At 35.0% G+C, this 27,416-nt stretch overlaps 1 protein-coding gene across 2 annotated transcripts; it reads right to left on the bottom strand.

The window, feature by feature from the left end:
* Positions 1 to 1,013: 1,013 nt before the first annotated feature.
* LOC140151511 (actin-related protein 2/3 complex subunit 2-like) lies at positions 1,014 to 22,426 on the bottom strand. Of its 2 annotated transcripts, XM_072173876.1 has the most exons (10): positions 22,251 to 22,426; positions 16,313 to 16,347; positions 14,748 to 14,860; positions 12,929 to 13,164; positions 12,330 to 12,423; positions 10,648 to 10,774; positions 9,914 to 10,014; positions 9,437 to 9,537; positions 7,740 to 7,801; positions 1,014 to 4,278 (listed from the first exon to the last, which is right to left on the bottom strand). In XM_072173876.1, exons 1-9 carry the CDS (start codon positions 22,322 to 22,324, stop codon positions 7,783 to 7,785), a joined length of 900 nt encoding a protein of 299 aa, XP_072029977.1. In that variant the 5' UTR covers positions 22,325 to 22,426; the 3' UTR covers positions 1,014 to 4,278; positions 7,740 to 7,782. The 2 variants fall into 2 exon arrangements, with proteins under 2 accessions (XP_072029977.1, XP_072029976.1); XM_072173875.1 differs by lacking the exon at positions 7,740 to 7,801.
* Positions 22,427 to 27,416: the final 4,990 nt, after the last annotated feature.

The following is a 27,416-nucleotide window of genomic DNA, read 5'->3' as shown; positions in this document are numbered from 1 at the left end:
CCGGAAGGGCAATGCACAAAAATGTTTTAAAACGTTATAAATGTGTTATAAACGCGTTTTGGTTAGAGTCAAAACGTTTTAATAACGTTTAAATGTCGGGGTATATAAAGGTCATGAAAACTTTTTATTAAAAGTTTGATATCAAAACGCTACAAAAACATTTTTTAAATGTTGTCAAAATGTTATTGCAAAATATTTTTTAGCAAACATTTTGGCAAAAGATTTGGTCAACACTTAATAACATTATTGTTAGGAAGTGTTTAAAACTGTTTCCCAAACGTTTTATACCTTTTATAAACACCTCAAAAGAAATAAGTCCCCCTCTGAACATGTCGTCATAACATCGTAAGGTTTCGTTTTGTACCAACAAAACTAACATTGAAATAATTATATGACTGTTTACAAAGTGCTGTGTGAAAATGAGATTTCCATGACTTCAGTACTGAATGAGCCTAAATTGAAGGCAAAAACTGCCCTTTTCAAAAGTCACAAAGTAGGCCTATGCTTGTCACAAAAGTTGATTCATGGCTTGTTACTAATGGAAAACCCCATGTGTTTGAGTGCAGTTTAAAATCCTCACCAAGTGAACATTTAATGTAATGTGTATCGATTCTTGATCATTCAGCCATGCAAATCCCCTTGGTGCAGAGTTCAGCACAGTGAGTTGTAAGATGGTCAGTTCCATTCCTTGTCCCAATACGCCTTGCAGTTAACAAGCATAGGCCTACTTTGTGACTTTTGGAAAGGGCACTTTTTGTCTTCAATTTAGGCTCATTCAGTCCTGAAGTCATGGAAATCTCTCATTTTCACACATCACTTAGTAAACAGTCATATAATTATTTCAATGTTAGTTTTGTTGGTACAAAACGAAACCTTACGATGTTATGACGACATGTTCAGAGGGGGACTTATTTCTTTTGAGGTGTTTATAACCTGACACATAAACATGTTTTGTGACTAATACTGTCCAGGTACAACACTGAAAAACAAAGCAACTCGCTAGATGCATGGAATTCATTTCTCTTTGTACTATATTTATTAAAGATTTTGATAATAAAATTCTAGTATAATTTTATGGTGAAATTATCTCTATGTAGTGACTTATTAAAGTTGTACATGCAAGTCGATTAATAAACCCACCCTTGTCTACGGAATTCAAATATGTGTAGTCCAACAGGCAGATTAAATCTAATTTATGGAGGAAAACATAGGCGTCAAATTAAGAAAATAATATGGTTGGTGTAACTTACATTACAAATTTTGTTTTTGGATATATCTTTTGATATTGCATTATCATATAAACAGAAATATCAATTAAGTGCAACCAAACCACAACATAATACATTATATAATATAAAACTAAATATAAATATTGATACACCTCAGCAAAAGCAACTAATTCCTTCTTTGTGTTGTGTAAAAATTGCACCCTAAAAGTGACAGTGACCAGTCCACAAATTATGTAATACACTTTGCCCACCTGGAATACTACTTGTTTAAATTTAAGCCCATATTATAACATTCTGTAAATACAGTGTTTAGACTTAACACTTTTCTAAACACTACATTGCAGCATATGTCTAAATATGTTAATTCCTTTTACAAACCAATTTCTAAGACTTTTTGTGTTCAATTCCTAACACAAGCCAACTCCTAAACATGTTTAGCATTTAAACATGGTATTATGTGCAATTCAGTGTTAAGAAAACTGTTTAGAAAACCTAAACACTGGTGTCACAGTGTGTATATATCCCACATCTATATTGTAGAATTTGGACATTTTTATATGCAATAATTATATGAAATTATATTGATTTTGATTACTCTTTCTACACATATTTTCAGAAAACTGCAATATGGTTGATTGATCCCCTTCAAATTACCAACATGTGCATTTTATATTAAGACTCGACAATGCTGAAATAAAAGGGTAAACTCCTAAAAAACTATTAATAAAGAATCATATTTGAATATAAAGATAATTAATATTTGATTCACTATCTTCAGAGTTGTAATCTTCATTTGGTTTGTAACCTATCCCATATGATAATTAGTCATGTTGATCTTTTTAATTAATATGGAGGTGGCACAATCAAACATAACAAGTCTAATATGAGTCATAGCTGAAAAAGTTTGTATTTAATTACTTCTTGTGGGAGTTCAGTCAGCATGCTCATTCAGTCCTGACATATTTATCACAAACTTTCAACCGTTTCAGGTTTTTGGCTAGAATAATTAACCCCATCTCAGAAAGTGATGTGACTTTTAGCACATTGTTGCGTTTAATGCATACATGTAAATGAACATAGATTTGACTAGACATACGACTCACTTTGCTTCATTGTGTTGTGTCCGTGATTATATGACACAGCCACAAATTTGTATATTCTTCATGAAGTTACAAAAAAAATGCTTAGTTTGAGAATTTTTGGATTAAAAAACAAATTAATATTTAACTGCTAGTTGTGTGGTTCTTCAGCTTACTTGTTAATTCAAAAAGAACAAAACTAAGTGACCTATTATTCTGCAAACATACCCCTTATTAATTAGGTTTGATTAATATCACAACCTGCTATGAATTTTATTATCTCCAATTACATAATCTTTCAAACAAAATAATCAAAATGAAGAAGATCCAAGCCATTATATTAATGAAGTATAAAAATAACATAATATTGAAAATTCTAGCTTATTATCAACATGTTTGAAACAAGGATTAATACTGGTACAAACAAGAGATACACTCATGGAATAGTTTGTGCTTATGGTGATGATTAATTTACTTCAAAGAAAAGAATAAACATTGTAGTTTCAAGAAGGGTCATAAAATGTATAATTCTGATATTTTGGAAATAAAATCAACTTAATAGAGCAAATCTTTTACAACCATTTGATATTATTCAATAACCAAGATTGAAATAATCCAAGATTTATCTTGATTTATTGAAGTAGTAATTATATACCATATTATGAACATATTGGATTCATGCATGATGCACATTAGTTGAGTATATTAATGTGCTAAATTATATTTTAATTGAAATTGATTTTATTTGAGATTATGTAATCATATCAAGAACATGCAACTAACCTCTTTGTTTCTGGTAATAATCTATATGAAGATCACCATGCATGCATTCTCTCCGAGGCACTGTATACATGTTTTTGTTTTACTAGTCTTCCTTACATGATACTAGCCATAGTTTAACTTCCATAAATCCATCAAAAGTTGATGATGAGCTCACCTTCATTTTGATCAACAATTAAGGGACATTTTTATACATTTCTCTTTTGATAACATAATTGATTAATTATATTGTTTATTTCGGATATAAAAGAGATGCTGTAACCAATTAATTTCAAAACATTACATATTGTGTGCGTGTCTTTGTGTGTGTGTACCCCACCCCCGCACACATGTGCATGTAACACTGTACATGTTACATTTGACCTATGCACTGACAAGTCATGTAAATATTGTTTACAAGAGACACATATTTTTTTGAATTTCCTTGGAAAACATTTTTTGAAATACAGAAAAGAAAATATATGTTCAGAAAATAAAACGTTTACAGCACCCAATTCAATAAAATGGCCAATAATATGTCCTTTTAAAAATACAATTAGGGATCAAAAGAATGCACAGTAAATAGTATTTTGAAGCATTATGCTTCAATCACATTTTTGTCACTTTGGAGTTCTCCTCAGGTTTCTAAAGTTGACTTTTGTACCTTTATATTTTGTATGTTGTATCAGCTTTTGATCAGGCCATCACAAATTACAGGCATAACCATAAATGCATGAACACAAAGCACTAGAATGTTTTGCTGCTGTTATGCATACATACATGTACACATGATTTGGGGGTGTTCTGCATGCCCTCTTTGATCTCCATAACATTGTGATGACAAGAAGAGCCTCGAGTGAATCTAAAGATTGAAAATCATTGTTTAACACAATTTAGCTGAGGGAAAAAACCTTAACCCAACACATTCTTCTGGTCTAGTATTAAGCCATTTGAAATACATCTACCATTATCTAGTAAAAATACCACCCTTTTTGGTCATTACATATGTTTCATTTTAGTGTTATACTTATTATGCCACTTGTTACAAAGCGGCTGGTATAAATCCATTGCAGTAAAAAAATTATACCACAGACAACAGGAGAGGTCGTCTCGGAATATAAATTGTGTTATCCAGGTGCAGTGCTTTGTAATGGCTTCAAGCAGAGCCGGGTCTGGTTCATGGTATTCAGTTCCGCTGGAAGGTTTTCCCCCTGTAAGAAAGCAAATTTAAAAAAAAAAAAAATTAATAAAAAATTAGACTACATAGTCAAAATTCCTATAAGGATGGATTATAAACGATAATAGTCATTCAGTTATATTTTAACAAACTGCACACCCGAAACGAAACGGCACTCACATTTAATTATTTATGGATCAAGCATTCACATGCTAATGAATTATGAAAATTGCAAATAAAACAGCAACTTAATGAACACAAATTAAATTTATAACTACTGTATAAATGGTTATTTTCGCAAGGGTTTTATTTTTGCGAATGGAGTTTAATACGTGAAATTAAAACCTCGTTAATATAATGTACGTGTATTGCAAGTATAGGGCAAAACTGGGCATCCGCGAAAATAACAATCACAAAAATGTCTCTCAATCCAAATCATGAAAATAACTGTATGCGAAAATTACCACTTATATAGTACTTCTATTCTCACTAGCTCTTACGGACAACTTTTTTTTTGTGAACATGCAAAAGATAAACACTGAAAATACCCTTATATGTAGCAAGAGTTTATACTTTCTTAACAAATTGACCTTTAAAGTTTTTTATAATCAGGATTATTCTTGGAAAAGAAAAAAAAACAGAAGAAGAAAACACAAAACAGACAGAAAAGATGGGCTTTAAGTAAGCTATGCATTTTGTATGTAAGCTATTACAGTTCAAAAGACAATTATCAGTTGACAGGTCAGTTCCCAACTTCCCATAATCTCAGGTCAAAGTACATCAGAATAAATATACATGTGACACAACTTCCTAATGGTTAACTTCTATCAAGAGAGGGCTCACTTGCTAAAAAGTATTAACAATTCAAATAATTAAAATATGACATTGACATGGTATCGGCCAAGGGGTAGCGCAAGCACAAAAAAATCAAAGGGTTCAATTTAATTTTTCTGGACCCTTTGGTACCTGCAAAACCAATATTCAAGGGTTCCAATGTGAATTTTAATATCCGACCCTTTGGTCACTTTCAACTTGTGATTTAAGGAGTCCGAAATGGCCAAAATAAAAAAATAAGGAGTCCCTGGATGCACAAACTCCTTATTATGCGACCCCTGTATCAGCCACACAAGTATTGTGTACATAGCATGTTTTATTCGGGGGTACTCAGTACAAATGACCATACAGGGACGTGCCGCAAATATGGGTAGCATTTTCAGCCTTCTGGTATATCAATGACCCCTTTTCAAAGCCTATTTTGGTATATGAATGGGTCCTTTTTCAAAATTTTCTCAATTTTTTTAGGAAAACAGCCCAATTTTTCCTTAATCTAGCGAAATTTTCCCAAAATTTTGGGAAAATTTGTAAAAACTAAGACAATTTTGGTTAAATTCGGCCGAAAATTTTGACTTTTGGTATATCAATGGGTCCAAATTTCTTGAAAAATTGGTATATTTATGGGTCCACTTCCAAAATCTCAGCGGCACGTCCCTACCAAAACCAAACTTGAGTACCCCCCCCCCGGGGGTTTATTTCCTGATCTACATACATGTACTTATTCTAGGCTGATAGGTCACAAGGAAGGAAGTTGGGATAGTTAACACTCTGTAGCTGTTCTATTAACAGGACAGTGTAGTATCACTATACCTATTGTCAATTTGTTTGATTTAAAAACAAAGCATTGTACAAGGCTGAGAGCTTGATCCTATAGACTCACAATAAACAAGTACATACTATCAGATGATGCACATTTATTGAGTACACACACTTTGTACAATTTGTACATACAATCTCAAGATAAAAATATAGTGTGGTAAAAACAACAAGATGATTTTGATTGATTTGATTTGATTTATTGATAATCCAGGCAAACATACATACAATAGCAGAAAAAAAGCCTTAAAACAATAAACACAAATACAATAGTCAACGGGGTCCCTGGCGGATTCCCTAATAGCGAGCTAAATCACTTTGAAGTGGGTCTCCGATAACCCCGTTGACGAAAGATATTATATATAAAAAAAATGAAAGATGAACCAAAAATAAAGATCATTATTAAAATATTTTAAATGAAATTAAAGGTTAAGATAAGTAAAGGAAATTCAACAGCAATATATTAAGAAGCATTGTACAATGTGTTTAAGCTGTTTGAAATGATGATTTATTAATAACTGAATAAGGCTTGTTGATTCAGTTGTTGAGTTCAAACATTTTGCAGTTCTTTAACACATGTGTGTATTTATCAAACAGAGAAATATAAACAACAAAAAAAAAAAACAGTACCAAGAATTTAATGAAAGGAAAAACAAAATAAAACAAAACAACCAAATCCAAATACAGCTTATAATTCCTAGTGTTTCATTATATTGTACTCTCTTTCCCATTGCACATTATGAAGCGGATACTCATCATATCTGTGTCATCCCCTTCTCTTGCATTACACATATTTTCGAGGAACTGAAAAATGGTCAAAAATATTTTAAAGTCCAAAATTCCTTTGTTTGTCAGTGTGTTGTCATGCAAAAATGTGTACTGTTGTCTTAAAAAAAAGGGTAATACTGAACAAGTGTAACACTATTGGCTATTGAGGGTGGTAGTGTATATAGGTATGCGTGTCCGGTCCTCGTTTCGCACAAGGTCCTTGTTGGGCGGTGCACTGTTCAGTTGGAAACGTCGGAAGTAATACAAGAAGGCAAATGCACATACACGCACATACCCACCCACCCCTGCCCCCATGCATTAGGGTATACACAGCAATGGACCAAACCATTTCATATGCAATGGATATACACTGAATAACAAATAGAGCATGGAGCAATCTTTGAATTCACATCAAAACAAGCGCTGTAACCAAACCGATCACAGATCTCTATGATGGGTCTGGCTGCCTAATAAGTCGGATATCATGCATACTATAGATGGTGGTTTAATTAATACATTTATTCATAATATTCCACACTCCATGCAACAATCTATCAGATATATAAATGAAAAAGAGCAATATCTTCTTTTCCAACCAACTTTGTGAGACTTTCCTTACATTTTGTTTCTTACAATCAGTTCTACTCATATCCAGGTGCCACACACCTTGAAATTCAAACCAACATTTAGATTAGTTTATAAGAGCCTTATCAGATTTTGATTTAATATTCAAAATATTTGATGACTCTAACTTGTGATGTCAGAACTGAATCGTACGTTGTAGCCTTTTAAGTTGTTAAAACAACTGATAATAACTTTATATAAACAAAAGTTCAATCCATCATTTATTTGATTACCAACACAGATGAACTTTCATGTTAATCAAAGTAATTGTTATAATGATCTCTCACAAGATAGGTAGGAAACAAGACACCTTATTTATTTACAAATATTTCCTAGCAACACAGCAAATTGTAGGGAAATTCATCCAAAACAGTGCCATCCAATCAACAGCCAAAACATCAATAATTTCACAAATGGATAAACAAGAAACTAACTCCTGCCATGATGACTTACCTTGCACTAGAATTATTGATATTTTGTGTGAGTTGTACTAACGTCACCATTGCTCTGTGCTTCTGGATTGGCACAACATGGTAAAGATTCACACAAATTCTTTACTTATTTATTTCAAATGATTGATAAAAATGTATATTCTCTCCGTATAAGCACACATAATTTATTTCAGCCTAACAGGTTTTAACCATCAAAGTAATATACAGAATGACTCATGAATAGCTGTTGTAAACTCATAAATTTGCTTCAATTTGGTGTAATAATCACATTCCTTCTTCTTATAGTGCAAGAACCTAAGAAAATATTGCCATGAAACGACTGAGAGATCTTAACTACCACCAACAGTCCAACAGAGTATGTATCAATGTATGCAATTCATATGTTGGCCGACATCGATTACCACACCTTTGGCAATTCATTAATTATGATAGCACTAAAGACTTCTAAAAAGTCTTCAAAGATACTATGTCTTGCCCAAGCCATCTGGCATGTAGCATGTATAGAAGGGCACATATAGTTCAAATGGCGTGCCAGTATTTTTTCGGAAAGATCATAAGTTCTTGTCACCAGTTCAACTAGCAAGTGTGAGAAAAAAATAAATTTGAGAATCCAGGATAGAAACAGGTCGCTAGCATGTATTTTTGGCAATTAGATTTTTTACAGGGAAAATGAAAGATTAAGCTAATATTGCACTTGTTTCAAATTAAAAAAAGAAAGAAAATGTGATGCAGATTGAATTAAAAAAGTGAAAATTATTAGGTTAATGACTTTGCATCAGTTATATTTTGGGTTTGTGAAATATCCAATCATTGTGCTCTAGGCCTCGGAATATCCCTGGGTTTCAAAACACAATGTTTAGATATTTCACAATGCCTCAAAACAACTGACGACAGGTCATTGATCTTTATTCATAACCTCATTAACATACGCGGCAACAAGTGCGATCCAATCACAGATAATAACTTTTAAACACACGGACGCAAATGCACGTAATTGAAAATGTATAATGACGTAGCTTAAAGTTCGCTCTACAATGACCGTGTTACGTGATGTGTTACGCGTTCGAACAATTTACGCGAACGCTGGTCTCCATATTTGGACATCACATGATTGCGTGCTAGTGTGATGGGCTATTTGATTTTTTACAGGGAAAACGAAAGATACAGTTAAACTTGTTTTCTGTTTTCAAATTTAAAAGAAGAAAATATGAAGTAAATTGAATTTAAAAAAGTGTAAAGTGACGGTTATGAATGAGGTTAAGGACTTTGCATCAGTTATTTTTTGGGTATTGTGAAATATCTAAACATTGTGCTTTGGACCTCGGGTTATTCCTCGCTACCAAAGCACAATGTTTAGATATTTCAAAATACCCTCAAAACAACTGATGCGCAGTCATTAACCTCTAAAAAATATGCTGTTTTGATCATATTTAGTATCAAAAATATACATTGGATTTTGGTTTTCCATCATAGTATCAAAAATATACATTGGAATTTGGTTTTTCATCATAGTATCAAAAATATACATTGGATTTTTAAAAGTAGGATGTCAATACAAAGCTAGAGCTAGCATTATAGGGCCTTAACACAAACATATGAAAATGGCGTTTATCAACTCTTGCATCTCACCGTTCATTTAATGTGTACAATTGATGTGACTAACTAATGCTGTATGAATCAGCAAGTGGATATACTTACGAAATAGTCCTACGTTCTTTTTGTGTACTCTCTGGTCTGGCTCTGTTGAGGACCTTCAGGAAATCAGATGTACGTGCCCTCATGCGAGAATGGATATAGGCCTTGAAACAAAACACACCAAAATATATCAATATTTGACTGATTTTATTTGCATAATTATTCAAAACATGAATGAAAATACATCGAAGATATGGCTTTGAAAGAATGTCCCCTCATCTCTGTTCATGGTGTTGTCTCCTCTTTTGCCCTCTCCAAGCAGATGGATCAATAACAACATCAATCGCTTTGAGAAAGCCAGGAGGTTTCTAGCGAATCTGTCAGCAGAAAAATGTAAGTTTTTCCTTTGGTCTTGGCAAAGAATCTTTATTAGCTGTTTAATCAACAGATGACCTCTTCAGTCAGGAACTACACAAATTACCCAACTCGTTTTACACCTAGTATAAGGGTGTTGAGTGGCACCCATTGAGTCCTACTTACCTTGGAACATTTGATGTGATAGTGGAGATAATCTCTGAAGATATGGATCAGATCAATGGTCTTATTCCTGGCCTTGGCATTAGTGTGGCGAGGCTCAAGCACTGTATTAGTGAAAGAAAATCAACAACAAAATTAAATCTAGTTTAAAATGGACGATAATTAAATATGAAAGTTTGTTCAACTGTTCAGGAGGAACGGGTTTACCTCATTTACAATGTAGATTTACATAAAAACATCAATGCTATTTTGACATCAATGCTTTTTGTGACATCAATGCTATTTTAGACATCAATGCTATTTTCATCCACTTCCTGACTTTCCTTTATTAAACTTTAGATGAGGAAGAAGAATCAGCTTTAATCAAAACTCAAGTTTGTTTGGCTTATAATTGACGAAATAAAAATGAGACTCATAAAATTGTGTATTGATATAGAATGGCATGCCACAGTCGGATGCAACACTTCACACAAGTTGCGCGCTGCACAATGTGTGACTGGTGTGGGCTTATTATACTACCACACTGCCAATGGCGGCACCTCATTTTTCTCAAGGGGGGGAGGTGGGTGAATTTCAGGGGTGTGCACAATTGCCGCAAACAATGGAAATATACATAATTTTTTTTGGTTTACATCAAAAGTGGGGGGAGGGCAAGAAAATTAATTAGCACCGCCACAGCACACTACTAAATATAGTAACACCTACATGATAATACCCATGCACAACATCATACTTACCAAAGGTGATATATCCTACATTGTCTCCCCCTCTAGCATCTGTTCCATCCAGTTCTCTAGGAGGATCTTTATGGCTAAACAGAACCTGAGGTGCGGTGTGACTGGCACGACGACCTTCCTTGAATTCCTGTCAAAGACAAGTCAAATACGAAATAACTAGAGTGATGCACTTTACATGTATATCACCATAACCGTAATGGCCTGAGGTAGGACTGTTCGGAAGTGTCCTATATGTTGACCACCCTGGCTAGCTTGCTTGATTTTGATTTGAAATTCTACGCAAGGCATTGATGCAGCTTGCTGAACACTCAGCAGGGCTGGAAAAAATGCAATATTTCCCGGGAACATCATCAAAATTCCCCTCCAAAGTTTGCAAAATTTCCCTCCAGTATTGAAAATGTTCCCATTATTTCTAATGTATTTATTTCTTTGTTTAGAACTAGAAGACAAAAATTTCCCTCCAAATATAAAAATTTCCTGGGAACATGGTTCCCAAGTTCCCCACTTTTTCCAGGCATACTGAACAGTGCGTCTAACAACCAAAAGTTGAGTCCTAGACGCACGTACATATGCACCCTAGTGGAGCCTTACATGCATTATACTCAGAAACATGGGATAGCCTTGAATAGAACATGCATGATTGCAGTTGCCAACAGATCAATGTGGACATGCAATCTCATACATGTACAAGCTTTCTTAACAATTGAATACCTGAGTGGAAGAAGGGCCCAACTCCATCAACACGTTTTTTGAAATATTAACAAAAAACACAATATTTGAAAAAGTTTTAAGAGACCGACTATCTTATCTTCTGGGGACCTTGAGTACCGGTACATGAACATACATTATAACATACATGTGAAATGATATATTTTGCAATGGCAACGATGCAGGTCTTTTAAAATATGATAAACTCATTTTTGTAAAATGGAGTTGGGCCCTTCTTCCACTCAGGTATTCAATTGTTTTCACTTCAACTTGTTTCAAAACTTCAAATCTCATATGGCATGGAAAAGGACATCATTTGTTGTCCACTAACTCAACTGACCTTTTCAAATTGACAGCTGCCGCTTGTTTATAATAATATTCCACATCATCACACAGCATCACTTAACACTTGTTACGCTTTGCGTAATGTGTTTCACTGGCGAGCGTTTATGTGAATTATGCGAGAGTTTTATGCTTTGCTTCACCTGGTGCGCGTAGCCTGGTTTTCTCGCTATTACTCTGAACTCCTATACATGTAGTTCCAGCTGTTTATCATTTCACTTAATTCACTTACTGTACTGCAGGACATTTTTGCTAGCTAGGTTACTTTTGCTGCATATAATTTAACCCCCTGGACACTACTGGTCATCTAACAGCATTTCTGATTGGTTGATAACTTGAAATGCTCATTTCAATCGCCAATTATGACTCGCCGTTAAACTATTTATGGTCAAACTTGCATTTTGATCTTATTAATACCCTCCTTGATTGGTTCAAAATTGGACACAATATTCATTTTGGCCAAACGGCAGGTAGCTCTCATGGGGTTAAAAGCCCATGAAAATATTTGTATCCCATAGGCTTTATGTGTTAAAACCAGAAATGCAAGAACATTTAAACTTCATAAAATATCCCCCTATACAGACATGGGTCACTGGTCAGTGTAAAGTGGTTCAAATACTTGGGATACAAACCTGCATAAAAACTTTTCCTATGATGACATCATCATCATCTTTGAAGACAGTACTAAAGACAACAGTAACTCTGTCCTTGAATGCATCCACATACCTGTAATATCAAAGAGATATGGTTTCAGTTACGTAGATTTCTTTTTGACATTGGGGAGATGGGGTTGAAAAAAGTATAGTGAATCCAGCACTTTTTTTACGACATAATAAGTTTACGGTACAAATGCGAAGCGTGCGAAAAAATTTGCCATATTGAAGCTATATGTCTTGTAAAATGAAGTGGCTTTTAGATTATGTAAACACTGCACAATTATTGATACACATTTTAAAATAAAATTTGTTGGAACCCACTTTCTATGGGACACCCTGTATAAGAGATATGATCAAATTCTTCTATTTTCCATTTTCCAGAAACATAAAAATAATAATTCAGGAATTGTATTTTCAAATCTGATGGAATTTTCAGCTTATTGTTGTGCACAAATTGGACATAAACTATAATCAAAATAAGGAAACATTTATTTTATACCCCCCGGGTTTTATACACAGCTGCAAACGGCTCATGTGTCATTTTGTTTCACCACATACTCAACCCGTTGACTTACATTGTTTCATCATCTCTGTAGTGTATCACTGCTCTCTTGTGTCCTGCCTCTTCCTTCTCCTGAAACTCAAAGTATCTGAGGAAGACAGAAGCAAAGCAATGGCGCTTGAGGAGAGCTGCGCTGCTGGCTGCTTTCTCTTTGCTCTCTGGAAGATTCTCAAGGCTGTACAGTAGCGTAACATTGTAGTTTTCTTCTGGTGTATCTTGTAAGGAGGCACCATAGATCTTTTTCAGTAACTGTATGCAGGAAAAAATGTGGTAAGAAAATATATGTAACATCGTCATGAAGTAACAATCAAAAAGTCTGACATTTTACAGGTATAGATGAGGTGACATGTGATGTTATAGTATATTTACCAATTATTTGGTCCGCCGTTTTCAATGATCTTTGCCCGCACGCATAATGTTTTGCTGAGGAATAATTCTATTAACAGTGACCTGGTAATGTGCTGTTTCCCCCAAAACATATCGATGGACCTGTTGCTCATATTTATTTATGAACAATTGTGTTACCTTAGGCTACTAATATTTAAAACTAACAAATGAAACACCTGTTCCAATCATGCCCAATATATTTTCTCTGGAATCCATCTTCATGGAGTGTCTTAATAAAGTACATGTAGTATACACATATTGCATAGGATCTACCAACTGCTTACTTGGTGCCTTTCTTACAATGTAGGCCTATATAATAAGGGGCCCATTAATGGTGCATAAGTTTTAATTATTAATAAGTTTTGCCTACAACAGACAATTTTGTTTCTTTTTCATCCTTTCTCTTTCTGAATAAAGCCTGGATCTCCCAATATTACTTTCTTATCTGATCCAATTCCCTGGATTTCACTTTTGATGCAGCAAATTGTCCAAAAATTGTCATTGAACATAACATTTCTGAAACCCTTTTATGTTGTCTGCAACCTGACTCAAATGTAGAGGTTTAGGTACACATAACATGCATCCACAATAATGGCACCTTGCTGATTATCATTTGTTCTTCAAAACACATTTCCAGTACTCCCAACAAGGCATGTATTTTCTTGAATTTTGTTGTTAATTTTGTATGCTTCTGGAACTAATATTCATAGCTAGTGTCAGTCAGCCCTTTTAAATTTTTTTTAAAGATCTCTTAAACTCTAAATTATTGAAGGAAAGATACAAGGTATTTTAAATGCTATAGTATATATAATATTAATAATCATTATTAAAATGACATGAAAAGAGGATATAATGTAAAGGTAAAATTAATTCCAAAAAATGTAGTTTCCGTTGAGGAGCGTTGTAGAGTACTAGACACCCAGGCAGTTATGAGCAATTATATTTTATTTTGAACAGAATTGTAGAAAACGTTTTCAGTCGCAAGGGTTTTAGCAACAGAGTCGGCTGGATTACCGGAAACCAAAAATTATTTTTGTTACACCAAACAAGGAGTAGGAGGATGAAACATAAAATCAGGGAATCCAACAGATATTCATAAAATGAACCTAGTACTAGTTGTTAATACGCAATGTCAAGGAATGATAATGGAATTTGGCCTAAAAAACAGAGTGCAAAACAGGTACATTTCTTAAAGAGGGCATATCTTCAAAAATTGTGCGCCAATTGAAATAATTGGGTTTTTTTATCTCTCCCATGAAATAATTGTTTTGGTTTATTAAAGCTAACGATTTAAGGTTTCTTTACATGTACATACATGTACCAAAATACATTTGATCAACTTTTTAGAAATAGGAGAAAAAGAGGGCGCAATGAGGGTTGTTTTTATTAGGACACCCGGTATGATGCATATCAACAGATGCAGTTTACATGCACCGCCTACCAACCTCATCAGCTCCATGTTCTTGTAGATCTTTGTAGAATTTGAGAGAGATGCTAACTTGCACTTTTGTCTTGTCACCATCCAAGTTGGATACATGATACAGGACACCATCAAAATCTGAAAAGAAATGCATCCATTCCATACTATTAGCTACAAATCAACTACACTATGCCTCAACAAACAAGTATGAATTATCATAGGGTGTATCCCTACAAAATACTTCAAAAAATAATACTGTAATTTAGTTAGAAGAATTTAGTTGTCAGGGAAAAATAGGACAGGGATCGGATAGCAACTACTCGGGGAGCTAGGACCACTTTCTGTGCACCCCCCACAGGACCAAACCAAACCAACTTTTTTAGGTTCCTGAGATGACCCTAAAACATAATCAGGATGTTCCCAAAAATATAAACTGGCCCCAAGGAGGGTAAAAGGTCATCAAAATAGGTCAAGGTCAATAGGCCTCAATGGTAGGGCCTACTTGACCTATTTTGCTGTGTTACCTAGGTAACGAAGCATCCAAGATATTACAATCCTATCCTTATTTGATTTGTTTAACCAAAACGAACAATTTGACACCTCTTTTGGCAAAATCGAGCACTTTGTTGTTTTCGACCCTATAGAGGCAAAAATGTGACCTTTGACCTTTTTGGTTATAACCAGTGTTCGAAATAAGCACTTATCCTCTTGTCCAAAAATCACTGGGGACAACCATATTGAGATATGTACTTATCCTCTGGACAACCACTATATTTTACATCTTAAATATGACACATTTAGGGGACAACCAAAATGTTTTGAGGACAAGCAGAATTTATGCTTTGGTTGTCTCGGGACAACCTCCATATTTTCCTTATTTCGGACACTGGTTATAACTCAAGAACAATACGTCCTAGATAGGTCAAACTATACATTTTCTGAATCCTTGTGACTAGGGGAATACATTGGAATGGTTTTTAACACAATTTGAGCAAGTTTAAAATTTTGACCCTATGCAAAGTTCGCTGACCTTTTACCCCCCTTGGGGCCAGTTTATATTTTTGGGAACATACTGATTATGTTTTGGGGTCATCTCAGGAACCTAAAAAAGTTGGTTTGGTTTGGTCCTGTGGGGGTGCACAGAAAGTGGTCCTAGCTCCCCGAGTAAACGTTTGCAACATTATTTGATATCATCAGGACATTTCTCATATTCAGAATGCAATTTGGTAAGTCTGATGTGCTCTCAGGTCCCAAAAAATACTGTACAAACACTGCTATACGATTCCTGAATACCTAACTTATTTGCAAACTGTTTGTGAGACACTCGTGTTTTTTTGCCTCAAACCGATCTTGGGAACTATACAGTATAGTACAAATTATATAAATTGGCTCTCTTATAAGATGACTAGTTAATTCACATATGTTTTAATGTATTAAGTACCCCTAAAGAAGGATACCGTACATCAAGATGTTGACTAAAAGGCCTCCAGAGAATTGTTCATAAATGCCAAGATGCTATATTAATTCCGTTTATTGCATGCTAAATGTATTTCAGGTTTCAACTGAATTTGAAAAGATTTAAGTCCTCACCTGCTATGGTAATATCTATGGCTTCTGGCTTGCCTCTGCAAAAGAAAAACAAAATCCATTTGATTTTATAGTGGAGATCAATTACAAGAATCTACTATTGGGTTCTAGCAGATCTACTCGGCCATGCGTTTTGAACTGGTGCACTGATATCGAGGAGCCGGGGTCTTTGTGCGAGATTTTTTGGCCTACGGTCATCATTCAAGCCATTATGAAGGCAGTATCAGTATGGCACTGCTCATTATGTAGTTGTGAACCCAATAAACATGTAAATATGGTCTTATTCGGTAGATCTGTGTGGTGTGGTGAATTCAGAATTGACCAGACATGATTTATTATTAATATTGGTCTTATCACATGCACAACGACTGGTCGTCACTACAAAAGTACAACTAGCATGACTAGTATGTAAAGCATTTCACAAATTTACATGTACGCAGTGTACAAATATGATGTAGCTGCGTGGCCCTGCTGGGCAGTGCAGTGTAGACGACTGAACTTGGACTTGGCCTGAATTGCTTGAGAAGTCTAGCCAAGAATTTGCTCCCCGATCACATCACACACTATAGGTGGCGCTATTCGTCCATAGGGAAGTGGAATGTGCCTGTACGGTCCAAAAATGGCTTTACTGTGGGGCTCAATGGAAAAAATTACTAAAAATTAATTTTTGACAAGCAAAACCTAAGTGATGTTGACTATGTTGGTACTGGCATAATAATGGATTCATAAGCTATCACATAGTGCAATCTATGTTCCACCAAGTGGACACTCGTTAAAGCGCAAAAGCAATTTGTGTGTAAATCAAGACCATCCAAAACAGCTTTCTTACAGTAAAGAATAGGAGGTCATCTGGGGTCACATACAGTAGTGTACATTGTACATGTGCCTGCTGTCACAATTTCACACACAAAATTTTGGACAATTTGGTGACACTATTTTTGTCTGTAACTTCAAAAGTATTATATGGCCATGCGTTTTGAACTGGGCCCATATATAGGTGGAGTTGTGACATCTGCGCAGCACAAATGACATCATCTACTTAATTTTTTCTAAAATTATGCAAGATATACAGCTAAATTTGGTATTAAATTAAAGCACTCATGCAGGGCAAGAGGATAGAAGTGATAACACATGTAAAAAATGTATTATGTTCTGTTAATTACTTGTTAATTAACGAAGCTCCAGGGTGGAGGAGGATCTGGCGCAGGAGGATCTGGCGCAGCAAAATTGGCATCTGTGGTGTAACTAAGTTAAATCATGTTCATATTAGGATTTATTGCATTTGAGTACATAAACTGTGGCTAATTACTAAAACTAATCAGATTTTGATCATTTGGATGTTTGTTAATGAGTGTTAATTACCTTAATTAAAGAATTATTTTAAAATTACAGTCCTACGTTGCATTGGTAGAACTATGTCTATGACTGTACGTCAAGTACTTTGATCAGGACGGTCATAGTTTTGCAGTCAAGGCCTCAAATTGATTCATAGATTCTGAAACTGAACCTCATACATGTATATTTAGCATAATCAAGCCAATTAAAAAGCATTTGCATATATTACTGACAAACTTGGTTATGACTTGAGCAAATAAAAAAACCCAAGAGAAACTAGGCCTATTTGTCGCGATGGAGTGAATGCAAGTGATGATATGGATGAGAGGGTGTCAGAGGACTCTGCAGATCAAACAGAAACCGATTCAAATGTGACACAGGTTATACCAGTTTGATTGTTAAGGACCTACATGTAGCTGTCACTGCAATTCAACCATCATCTGATGCTATATTCCTATTTCTTGCTTCATGTCATATCAGATGGCGTGGTTCCTCTTGAAAACAATATGCAGTCAGATTATGGTCATAATCAAAATATGTATAGCACTCAGGTACAAAGGTTGTTATGTTAAAGGAAAAAGGAAGGTTTGCTAAGGAAGAGATCAGGCCATAGTACCACAGGAGTGTGTTTTAAAATATTGTGGTATCAGTCTTCAACAAAGCAAAAAGCAGACCGAGAAAAAAAAGAGGACCATGAAGACATTATGTGTACAAGTGCATTATAAATCTGGACAATGAACATGACCATCATTAGGCCTACTGCTTGCTTGTTATCAACCCCCGTTTCAGTACAAAAAAATGTAAATTTTGTTTTTAGCAATTATTTGAATTGTTTTGTATAGTTAGTATAACTCTTCTGTAAAGCAAATTTGTACAAAAAATGGAGAGTTTTCACTGAAGTCAACGCATTTGTATACAACGAGATAATGCAGTTTTTACGAGGAATTAATACCTATTTTAGTAGGTTTGCTGTTTCTGCATGCCTTATCAAATTGAATTAGACCATTTAATACATGTCTGGTGTCCTCAAGGGAGAGTTACAGTAAGAACATGGCAAGGTAAAATTTTCTGTTAAAAAAATGAAATCTGTTGGGTCATTTTTTTAGCCCCGCGCAAAATATGGTAAACATTGCCGAGGTATAGAAAGTTATATATGCTTGGAAAGCTCTGACTGTGAGGAATTCAAATCTGCAATAATTAAACTTGTAGGGTATGCAGCATTTCTTCAAAAAAATTTTTTCCAATAGTATTTTTTTTCATGAATTTTGGAGGTTCTCAAATTCATAACCTTTTAGGGGTACATCCTATGTTAATTTTAAGTGCATTTTTGAACTCCTCAGGCAATTTGCTTCCAGAAAATGTATACTTTTGTGGGGTTAATGCATAGTTTGAAAAAGTTATAGCCATTGAAAGCGAAAATACACGCTGATTTGCATGCAAACTTAAAGTGTGTCACACGAAATGGGCCCAACTTAAAACGCGTGGCCATATGCACTAGAAACATGATTGACCCCTTATTGTTTAGGTAATTTGATTCTCTTTCAAATGAAAGATGAAAAATTTTATGAACATACCTAGCTAGAGACCATTGCATTCAAAATCTAGTCGGATTCGCTGAAGCATGACATCATGTGAAAGCAATGGAAGTTTAGTAGTAAACACAGCCGATCACGACAGGCGACTGCATCAAAAACGTTGCTAAAATTACACTTCAGCAACATTTTAGACCATCCAAAATAGGGAAATCTTGCTCAAAAGGGTACAATTACCGAATAGGGTGTAACTTGCTAGACTTGAGTCCAGTCCTCGTTTACGGAGTTTAGGGTTAGGGTTTAGGGTTGGGATAGGGCAGTCTTGTAATAAGACTAGTAGAGTTTTCAGCAAACGCTCCCTCAAAAGATACAGTTGACTCATCGAAATAACTACTTTCATCCAAATTTCAACATTAGGTCATGGGAATGAAGGCTTTAGATTTGTGTCCGGACATTTTTTCAAATGGCATGCGGCTTTTTTTAATTTTTCATTATTCATTAAATTTCCAACCTGGATCTTTGCCTGCATATTTACAATTACATGACAATGCAACGATACACCCACTACACGTCACAGCACAAAAACAATCAAACCACATCACACGGAAGTAAAAAGAAACACAGACAGTGAAAACATTGCACTTGGGCGAGAAACATGTTTTATTTTTTACTTCGCCTATTAACCTCCGGTAGTACGGTGCAAAAAATTGCACTGCTCCGCTGTCCAACCTAAAATCAATAGCAAAGCACTCTAGCATCGAATGCGTGCCTATCATGTGGTCATGTTTTTTGAGGTGGGACCCAATTGCGTCACATCTTGCAATTTGTCAAAAATCAACTCCTTTTTTGTATTTCTGATTATATTTCTAAAAGTTTTCACCCAAACTATGTAAAGGTATACATTTTTATAAAGCATATATTGTCAGGAATGCAAATCTGTAAAGTTTGAGTGGATATACAGGGTGTGCCAAAAAATATACAGGGTGATTCCACGCAAAAATACCTAAAAAATTACATTTCTTTACCACTCCAATATATCTACATAGTATATAAAATTGGAGAATGAACTTGATATTTGGAATGTACACAATTAGTCCTTTCATAAAATATATAGTTTGCACTATATTTGTTTTAAAGCCCATTGTGTCATACAGGGTGTGAAAAAAGTTGTATTTTAAATTGCTTAATTTAATGTAAAATTTCCCTAAGTGCCATTAGGCCCTTCGCACTAGATTATTAGTTTCCTGTTTAAGGGGGTACTACACCCCTGGCCAATGTTATGCCTATTTTTGCATTTTTCTCAAAAATTATAGCACATTGGTGACACGTAAGATATGTATATTATAGGGGCAACAAATACAACTACTGTACGGAAAATTCAGCTACGCAAAGCAAGTAGTTATTGATTTATTGATCAAATATTGGTTTTCCTCATTTTTGACTGTAACCCCACAACTGTTGTCTGTGCTGAAATAAAATTTATAGTGCAGTAGTTGTAGTCCTTGCCCCTATAATATACATATCTTACTTGTCCCCAATGCGCTATAATAATTTTTAAGAAAAATGCAAAAATAGGCATACATTTTGGCAGGGGTGTAGTACCCCCTTAAGATTTTGAAAAAGGGACGAGGTGACTTTTAATTATTAATTATTAATTATCTTTTATTTTCTTTATTTAGTTTGAACTATAACAAGCAACTATTGACTCATTTTGACTAGAGCGGGCATTTAATTATTTCACAACAATATTTGATTTTATAAATAAGTGAAGGTGGAGTTATACTCTTTGTTCATTCATCATTATTGTTGATATTATTAAAGTCAGAAAATGGCAAGTAGAAGTAGTTGAAAGTTATTTTAAAGGAGAAAATTAGAAATAAAAATAAAATAATTAATTATTTTGAGATTTTCAATTTTGGACGCGGGCGGTAAACAGGAAACTAATAATCAAGTGCGAAGGGCCTTAATTGAAAGCAAATACACTTTAAATTTGGAAAATGTATTCAAAATAGATTAAAGAATTACTATAATATCACATTTAAATATCCAATTCCCATAGGGTGTTCCAAAAATCAATATACAGTGAATAATTTGTCACAATGGTACATGTAGGCCTACATGTAGGCATATACATGCACAATAAACCTACATCAATAAACTAACAATAATTATGTCATCAGAATAAATCCTTTGACTGTAATAATCTCCTTTGAGAAGATTTAAAACAATTTAAAACCAAAAGATCTATTTATGACAGATGAAATTTATTTTCATTCCCTTTTTCATGAATGCAAAATTTAAAGATCATTGTATTGCATGACACACATTCCACTGCATCAATTGAATTTTAGCTCATTAAATCCTTGATTATTAAATTTATTTTAAGATTACCTAGGCAATTATAATTATAGAAAGTTAAAAAGTCAGATTAACATTATGCAAATGCAGTTTTACTTCTACTAGGCAACAAAGTGAACAAATTTTATTAATGAACACCAACTTCCCATTGGAATTACACAGAGCTCCTCCTCTACCGGCTCCTCCTCTACCGGCTCCACCCCTGACTAATTAACTTAATTAAGCAGTTGTAATTAACTAATACATTTGTTCAACTGTATTTGTTATTTTTTCATTAAATTAATAATTTATCTTCAAAATAAGACCAAAACCATCTCTTCATGATGGATTTGAGCAAAAATATAGGAATAAGAAGAGAAAAAAATTTGGAAAAATGTGACAGCTCCACCTTTTTTGGGTGCCCACCTAAAAAAACATGACCATGTGCAAATTCGAAGCTAGAGACTCAAGTATAATAAACTTAGCTTAAATTAAAGTTAAAGGCCTGAACTGAAGGAACTTGAACTAAAGTCTAGTCAGTGTCAGTGAGTCTACTCAGTCTAGTCAGTATCGTTTTGTTGGCAGGACAGGAACACTATCTGTCTGCATTTCACGAACATGAACACAGTGCAATGAGGCGATAATCATAATGTATGTCATGTGCCCATCATGCATACTGTCATGCCGGATTATTTTTTATTTTTATAAGCTTACGTTGACAGCAACAATAAACTCACCCTGATTCAGCATTCTCAAATTTTGCTAAAAGAGTCTCCTCAATTATTTTGTTTTTAATTTCCAGAAGAATCATTTTGACGACTTAGATGTACAATTCATGCACTAAAACGTATTTTCCCTGTGTATTTTGACTTCCTTGCCACACAATCAAGCCGGAAGAGGAAGTAAATGTTACTGGGCGAATTATTGAAAATAACAGACTGTTGGTGCGTAATTGGCTCGAATAAAATTTTGCATTGCTATCAAATACAATCTTACTGAATAGTTTAATTTGTATATTTTATAGATATAAATAATATATTTACATGAAATGTTGAAAACTTTTATTTTTAAGGCTTTGATGTTTTAAATTATAGTACTTTTACTTTGCTATTTTTGATTTTTTGTTCACCAACTGCATGTGAAATAAGAGGCGTTGACGCTCTCTCACAAATACACAAGGCTGGAATTCCTGTTTTAGAGAGCGTGTGAGAGCTATGAATAATTAATCAGGTGACGTATTTACAGAGTCCAAGGATGGATCAAGGATATAACATAGGGGACCGTTCACAAACACAAAGAATTTTTGGCGGGCCAAGGGGGGGGCAAGCGATTTTGGCGGGGGAGAGGGGGGGCAAGCGATTTTTGGCGAGCCATTCGGAATTTTACCCCCGGGGGCTGATAATTATTGCACAGCCCCTAAGGGGGGAACTGGTGCAAAAAAATTTCATCGCGAAAATGTTTCGGCCAAAAATTTCATCGCGAAAATTTTTCGGCCAAAAATTTCATCGATAAAATTTTTCGGCCCCCTTTACAGACCTCAAAATTTCAGGGCCCCCCCTTTTGACGGGGATTTGCCATTTGGTCTATTTATACCATCATCACAATACTAATCACGGCGTGTCCGTCCGTCCCTCTGTCAGCGCGCTATCGCGTGCGCGTTCGCGCTCTGCACTATCGCGCGCTCGCGGTGCGCTATTGCGCAAGTTTACAAGTTTACAAGTTTTATTTGTCTCTATGCCACCAAAACATTTGGTATAAGAGAGTTACAATAAGACATAATTATCATAACCTGCAATATCATACAATATAACAAAAGTGTCCAAAAAAACCCAACAACAAACAAACATATAGGCCCCCAGTAAACACCGATAGGCCTACGTCGGGCCTACGTTGGCAATGGGTTGGACATGGCGGGAACACGTCGGCGTCGCCCTTGCTTCTTCGGAACGGCGTCGGGCCTACGGCAGTGTGACGACGTCTTCTTCAGATAGTTGGAAGAATGTCGGGCCAACAACAGTCAGCCGGCGTCTTTCATGCATAGTCGGAAAAAAGTCGGGCCTATGGCCGAGTAACGACGTCTTTTATGGGTAGTCGGCAATGATCTTTGACCTGACCTATGGTCAGGTCAACACTAATTGAATTAGTCTTAGACCTCCAGTCGTTTTGTTAACCTAACTACAGTCCAACGACAGTGAACCGTAATTTCGTATAGGCCTAGGCCTATACCTGTTATTGCCTGGTCTAATTAAAGTGCTAGCCTATAATGTGTTGAACAATGTTAAAACTCATGTCTCTTTTATTATGAATAATAATTTATACCTGTGTAAATGAACGCAAAACTAAAAGATTTTCCCAAAAATAAATAGGCCCAGGTCTATTAGCAATATTATAATCTCGATTTTAGAGTTGAAATGATGACCCAGCCATAGGTTAGCTATTATCAACGATGGTTGTTTTGAAATGAGTAGGCAGCTCACGGGTGATGAGACTATAAAAAACCGTTAGAAAATATGAACTGATCTTAACCCCTGTTGGAAGTGAACTTTTGGCCTCTGTTGCCGTCCACATGTACAGTCAACATGGTCAATGCACGCTACGTTGAATCAGACGTTGAATTTATGTACAGTGCGTAGGAGTTGAAATTCAAATGACACAGAGAGGCAAGCGGTATCATGCTAATATTATATCGTTAATATTTTTTGGAAGTTATGGATAATATTATATCTTTTAGCTGCACGTTATTGTTTAAAGTTTTGGATCAGCACCAGTATACGATACGGAGTCGTTGTTGTTGAATATAGGCCATCACCTACCACTACATCACTTTCTGATCCACTTTTAATACATTTTGTTTGTATTGCAATGATTGCTACTCGTATTTATTGAAGAGTGAAAGAACAGGATCTAGCTTTAATAGGCCTATGCAGGTAAGTATTTTCTAAATATTTTTCTTCCAATTTGAATTTGTACCCCGGTAACGTGTTTTAACCTAACTGCATCAAATTTACTCATGTTTAATCAGTTCGGGCTTAATGTATTGCTATAGGCCTATTAGATCTTTTTTAAATCTCGAAACAGGTAGGCACAGATGTTTAGGGACGCACCATTAGATTCTCAGGGGGGGCATGGGAGTTTGGGTCAGGCAGAATTTTTTTTTCGCCGCCGAAGGCACTGAATTTTTTTTTTTCGCCTCCAAGAGCACCGAATTTTTTTTTTTTAGCCGCCTTCGGCGGCGAAGTTATTTTTTTTCAATTTTAATGTACATTTTAATACAAAGTTGGGTGGGTGAAATTTTTTTTTTTTACTCATCAGTGAGGCAAAATTTTTTTTTTTGTCTCACTAGTGGGCAAAGTTTTTTTTTTTCTCACTAGTGGGCAAAGTTGTTTTTTTTTTATTTTTCCCATGCGCCCCCCTGGAAATCTAATGGTGCGCCCCTTACTGGTGTTTGTGAAAGAAAACGGTCAACAGAAACATGTTTAACCACGGGGTCATACATTGGGCTATTCCAGATAAATCATGCCCACCCCCATAGAGGAACTCGGATTTCCAGGTTTTTTTTACATTATTATGGACTGGAATTCCAGTTTTTTTTCCTACTGTACACTGGATTTCCAGGTAATTTTAAGTCATTGCACAATTTACCAACCGTGGGACCCATAGAGGATATCGGATTTCCAGGTTTTTTTTACAAAATTATGGACAGGAATTCCAGTCTTTTCCCCTGCTGAACCAGGATTTCCAGCTAATTTTGAGTCAACACACAATAAACAAATGTGGGACCCATAGAGGATATCGAAATCCGGTTTTTTTTACATAATTATGGACTGGAATTCCAGTTTTTTCCCCTACTGTACAACATGCTTTTCAAGTAATATTAAGCAGATCTTTATTTCTAAGGGGCTCTACAAATCACACTCATGTGATGCTGTTAAGGAGAGCTGTTGGAGCTCTGGAGCAATTGAGCTCCTCAAAAAACGAGACTTATAGAGGAGTAGGAAATCCAGCACCCCCCCCCCGACAGGACTTCCAGCTTTGACCTTTGACGTCATGAAATCCAGATTTTTACACAATACCTTTTTCAGTACTAAAACATCAATTTTCTTAGAGTTCACTCCAAAATGGGTTTTTTTGTAGGTTAATGTTGTCACCCAAAACATTTTTTTTTTTGAGATTTTATTCTTTCAAAAACTGAATCTGATGTTACCAATAAGTTTCAAAATACTTTTATGTACTTTGGATTACTAGCAGCTGGCCAAGGCGCGAAACGCTAAGGTGGTGGGTGCGGGAGGGGCGCATAAGGTTTTGAAATCGGCATGTACTTCATATGATGAATTTTACGAATTATGTATTTTACCTTAAATTGTGAAATTTACCCTTAAATTAGGGCCTATTTGGGCCCTATGGTAGGCTACTTTCATTCATTCATTCATTCACTTTATTTATACACGGTTACATGTTCAAAAATATTTGTTCTTCCACACGTCCGTGGTGTAAAACATTAAACATAAAAACAAGATTAAAAGATAGATATATAAAAGAACATTATTATATACAGGTTATTACAAAACATGATAAGAGATCGTTTTAAAACAATTATCTTACAGATGTAAAGAACTTTAAGAAAAAATACATAAATCTTTAAATAATTCAAAGTTAAATTTACAATTTTTCAAAATAATAACACCAAAAACAATTACACAAATAATATCTAGTTAAAACATAAAACATATTGAGATGGATTGCATTTAAAAATAAAGTTTGTTAAGTAACCTGTTTTGAAATTGCGAAATATTGCACGCTTGTTTAGTCAAATCAGGAAGAGCATTCCAGCATATTGCACCTTTATACGATAATGACCTTTTCTTGAACTCTGTTCTGGGTTTTGGGATGAGAACGTTTTTGTGGCCCCTTAGATTGTACCCAGAATCTCTTATAGAAAATCTATTTGTCAGATAGGAAGGCACATGGTTATTCATTATTTTATACATAGTACTTGCAAGGTGATTATCATGCCTTTTTCTTAAATTGTGCCACTTCATAGTGCTTAATGCTGCCGTCGCAGATTCATATCGACCAACACCAGTAGAGATTCTAGCAGCTCTGTTTTGGAGTTTTTGGACCTTATGAAAAGAAGATTGGTTGCATGTACCCCATATAACATTACAGTAATCAAAGTGAGGTGCAACGATGGTCTTATATAACACATCGAGTGTCTTGGATGGAATAAGTGACCTTGCTTTATTAAGATAGTACAAGCCTGGTTTTACCTTCTTTTCAATATGTTGTACATGGTCATTCCATGACAGATTTTCATCAATTATGAAACCAAGATGTTTACATTTTTTAACACGAGTAAGCTTGGTTCCATTAATATGAACATTTATGTTCTCATCGTTAATCCTACATAGTCTCTGCTTAGAACCCATTACAAGAAGTTCTGTTTTGCGTACATTGAGACTCAGTTTGTTACGTATAAGCCAATTAGATACATTTTTCAAATCAGTATTAAGGGTACAATTTAAGTCATTTACATCTTTACAGACTGTGTATAAGGCAGTGTCATCTGCATACATACTTACTTTAGTTCTAAAAGATACTACATTCGGGAGATCATTGATGTATATAATGAACAATAATGGTCCAAGAATTGACCCTTGTGGAATTCCACAGACACAGTCTGCTTGTTTTGATGAGATACCATTAATAGATACACTGTGTGACCTATTTAAGAGGTAATTTTTAAACCACGCTATACATTCATCATCGAGATCATACAATTTCAATTTATCAATTAAAGTTTCATGGTGCATAGTATCGAAGGCCTTTTTAAGGTCCAACATAACAAGTCCTATGACGTTGCCCTTATCTATTGCATCGAACCAGTCATCGGTGACATTAAGTAA

This window comes from Amphiura filiformis, chromosome 4 (genome assembly GCF_039555335.1).
Source record: "Amphiura filiformis chromosome 4, Afil_fr2py, whole genome shotgun sequence".
NCBI classification, from domain to species: Eukaryota; Metazoa; Echinodermata; class Ophiuroidea; order Amphilepidida; family Amphiuridae; genus Amphiura; species Amphiura filiformis.
This window is presented reverse-complemented; position numbering and strand designations above follow the sequence as displayed.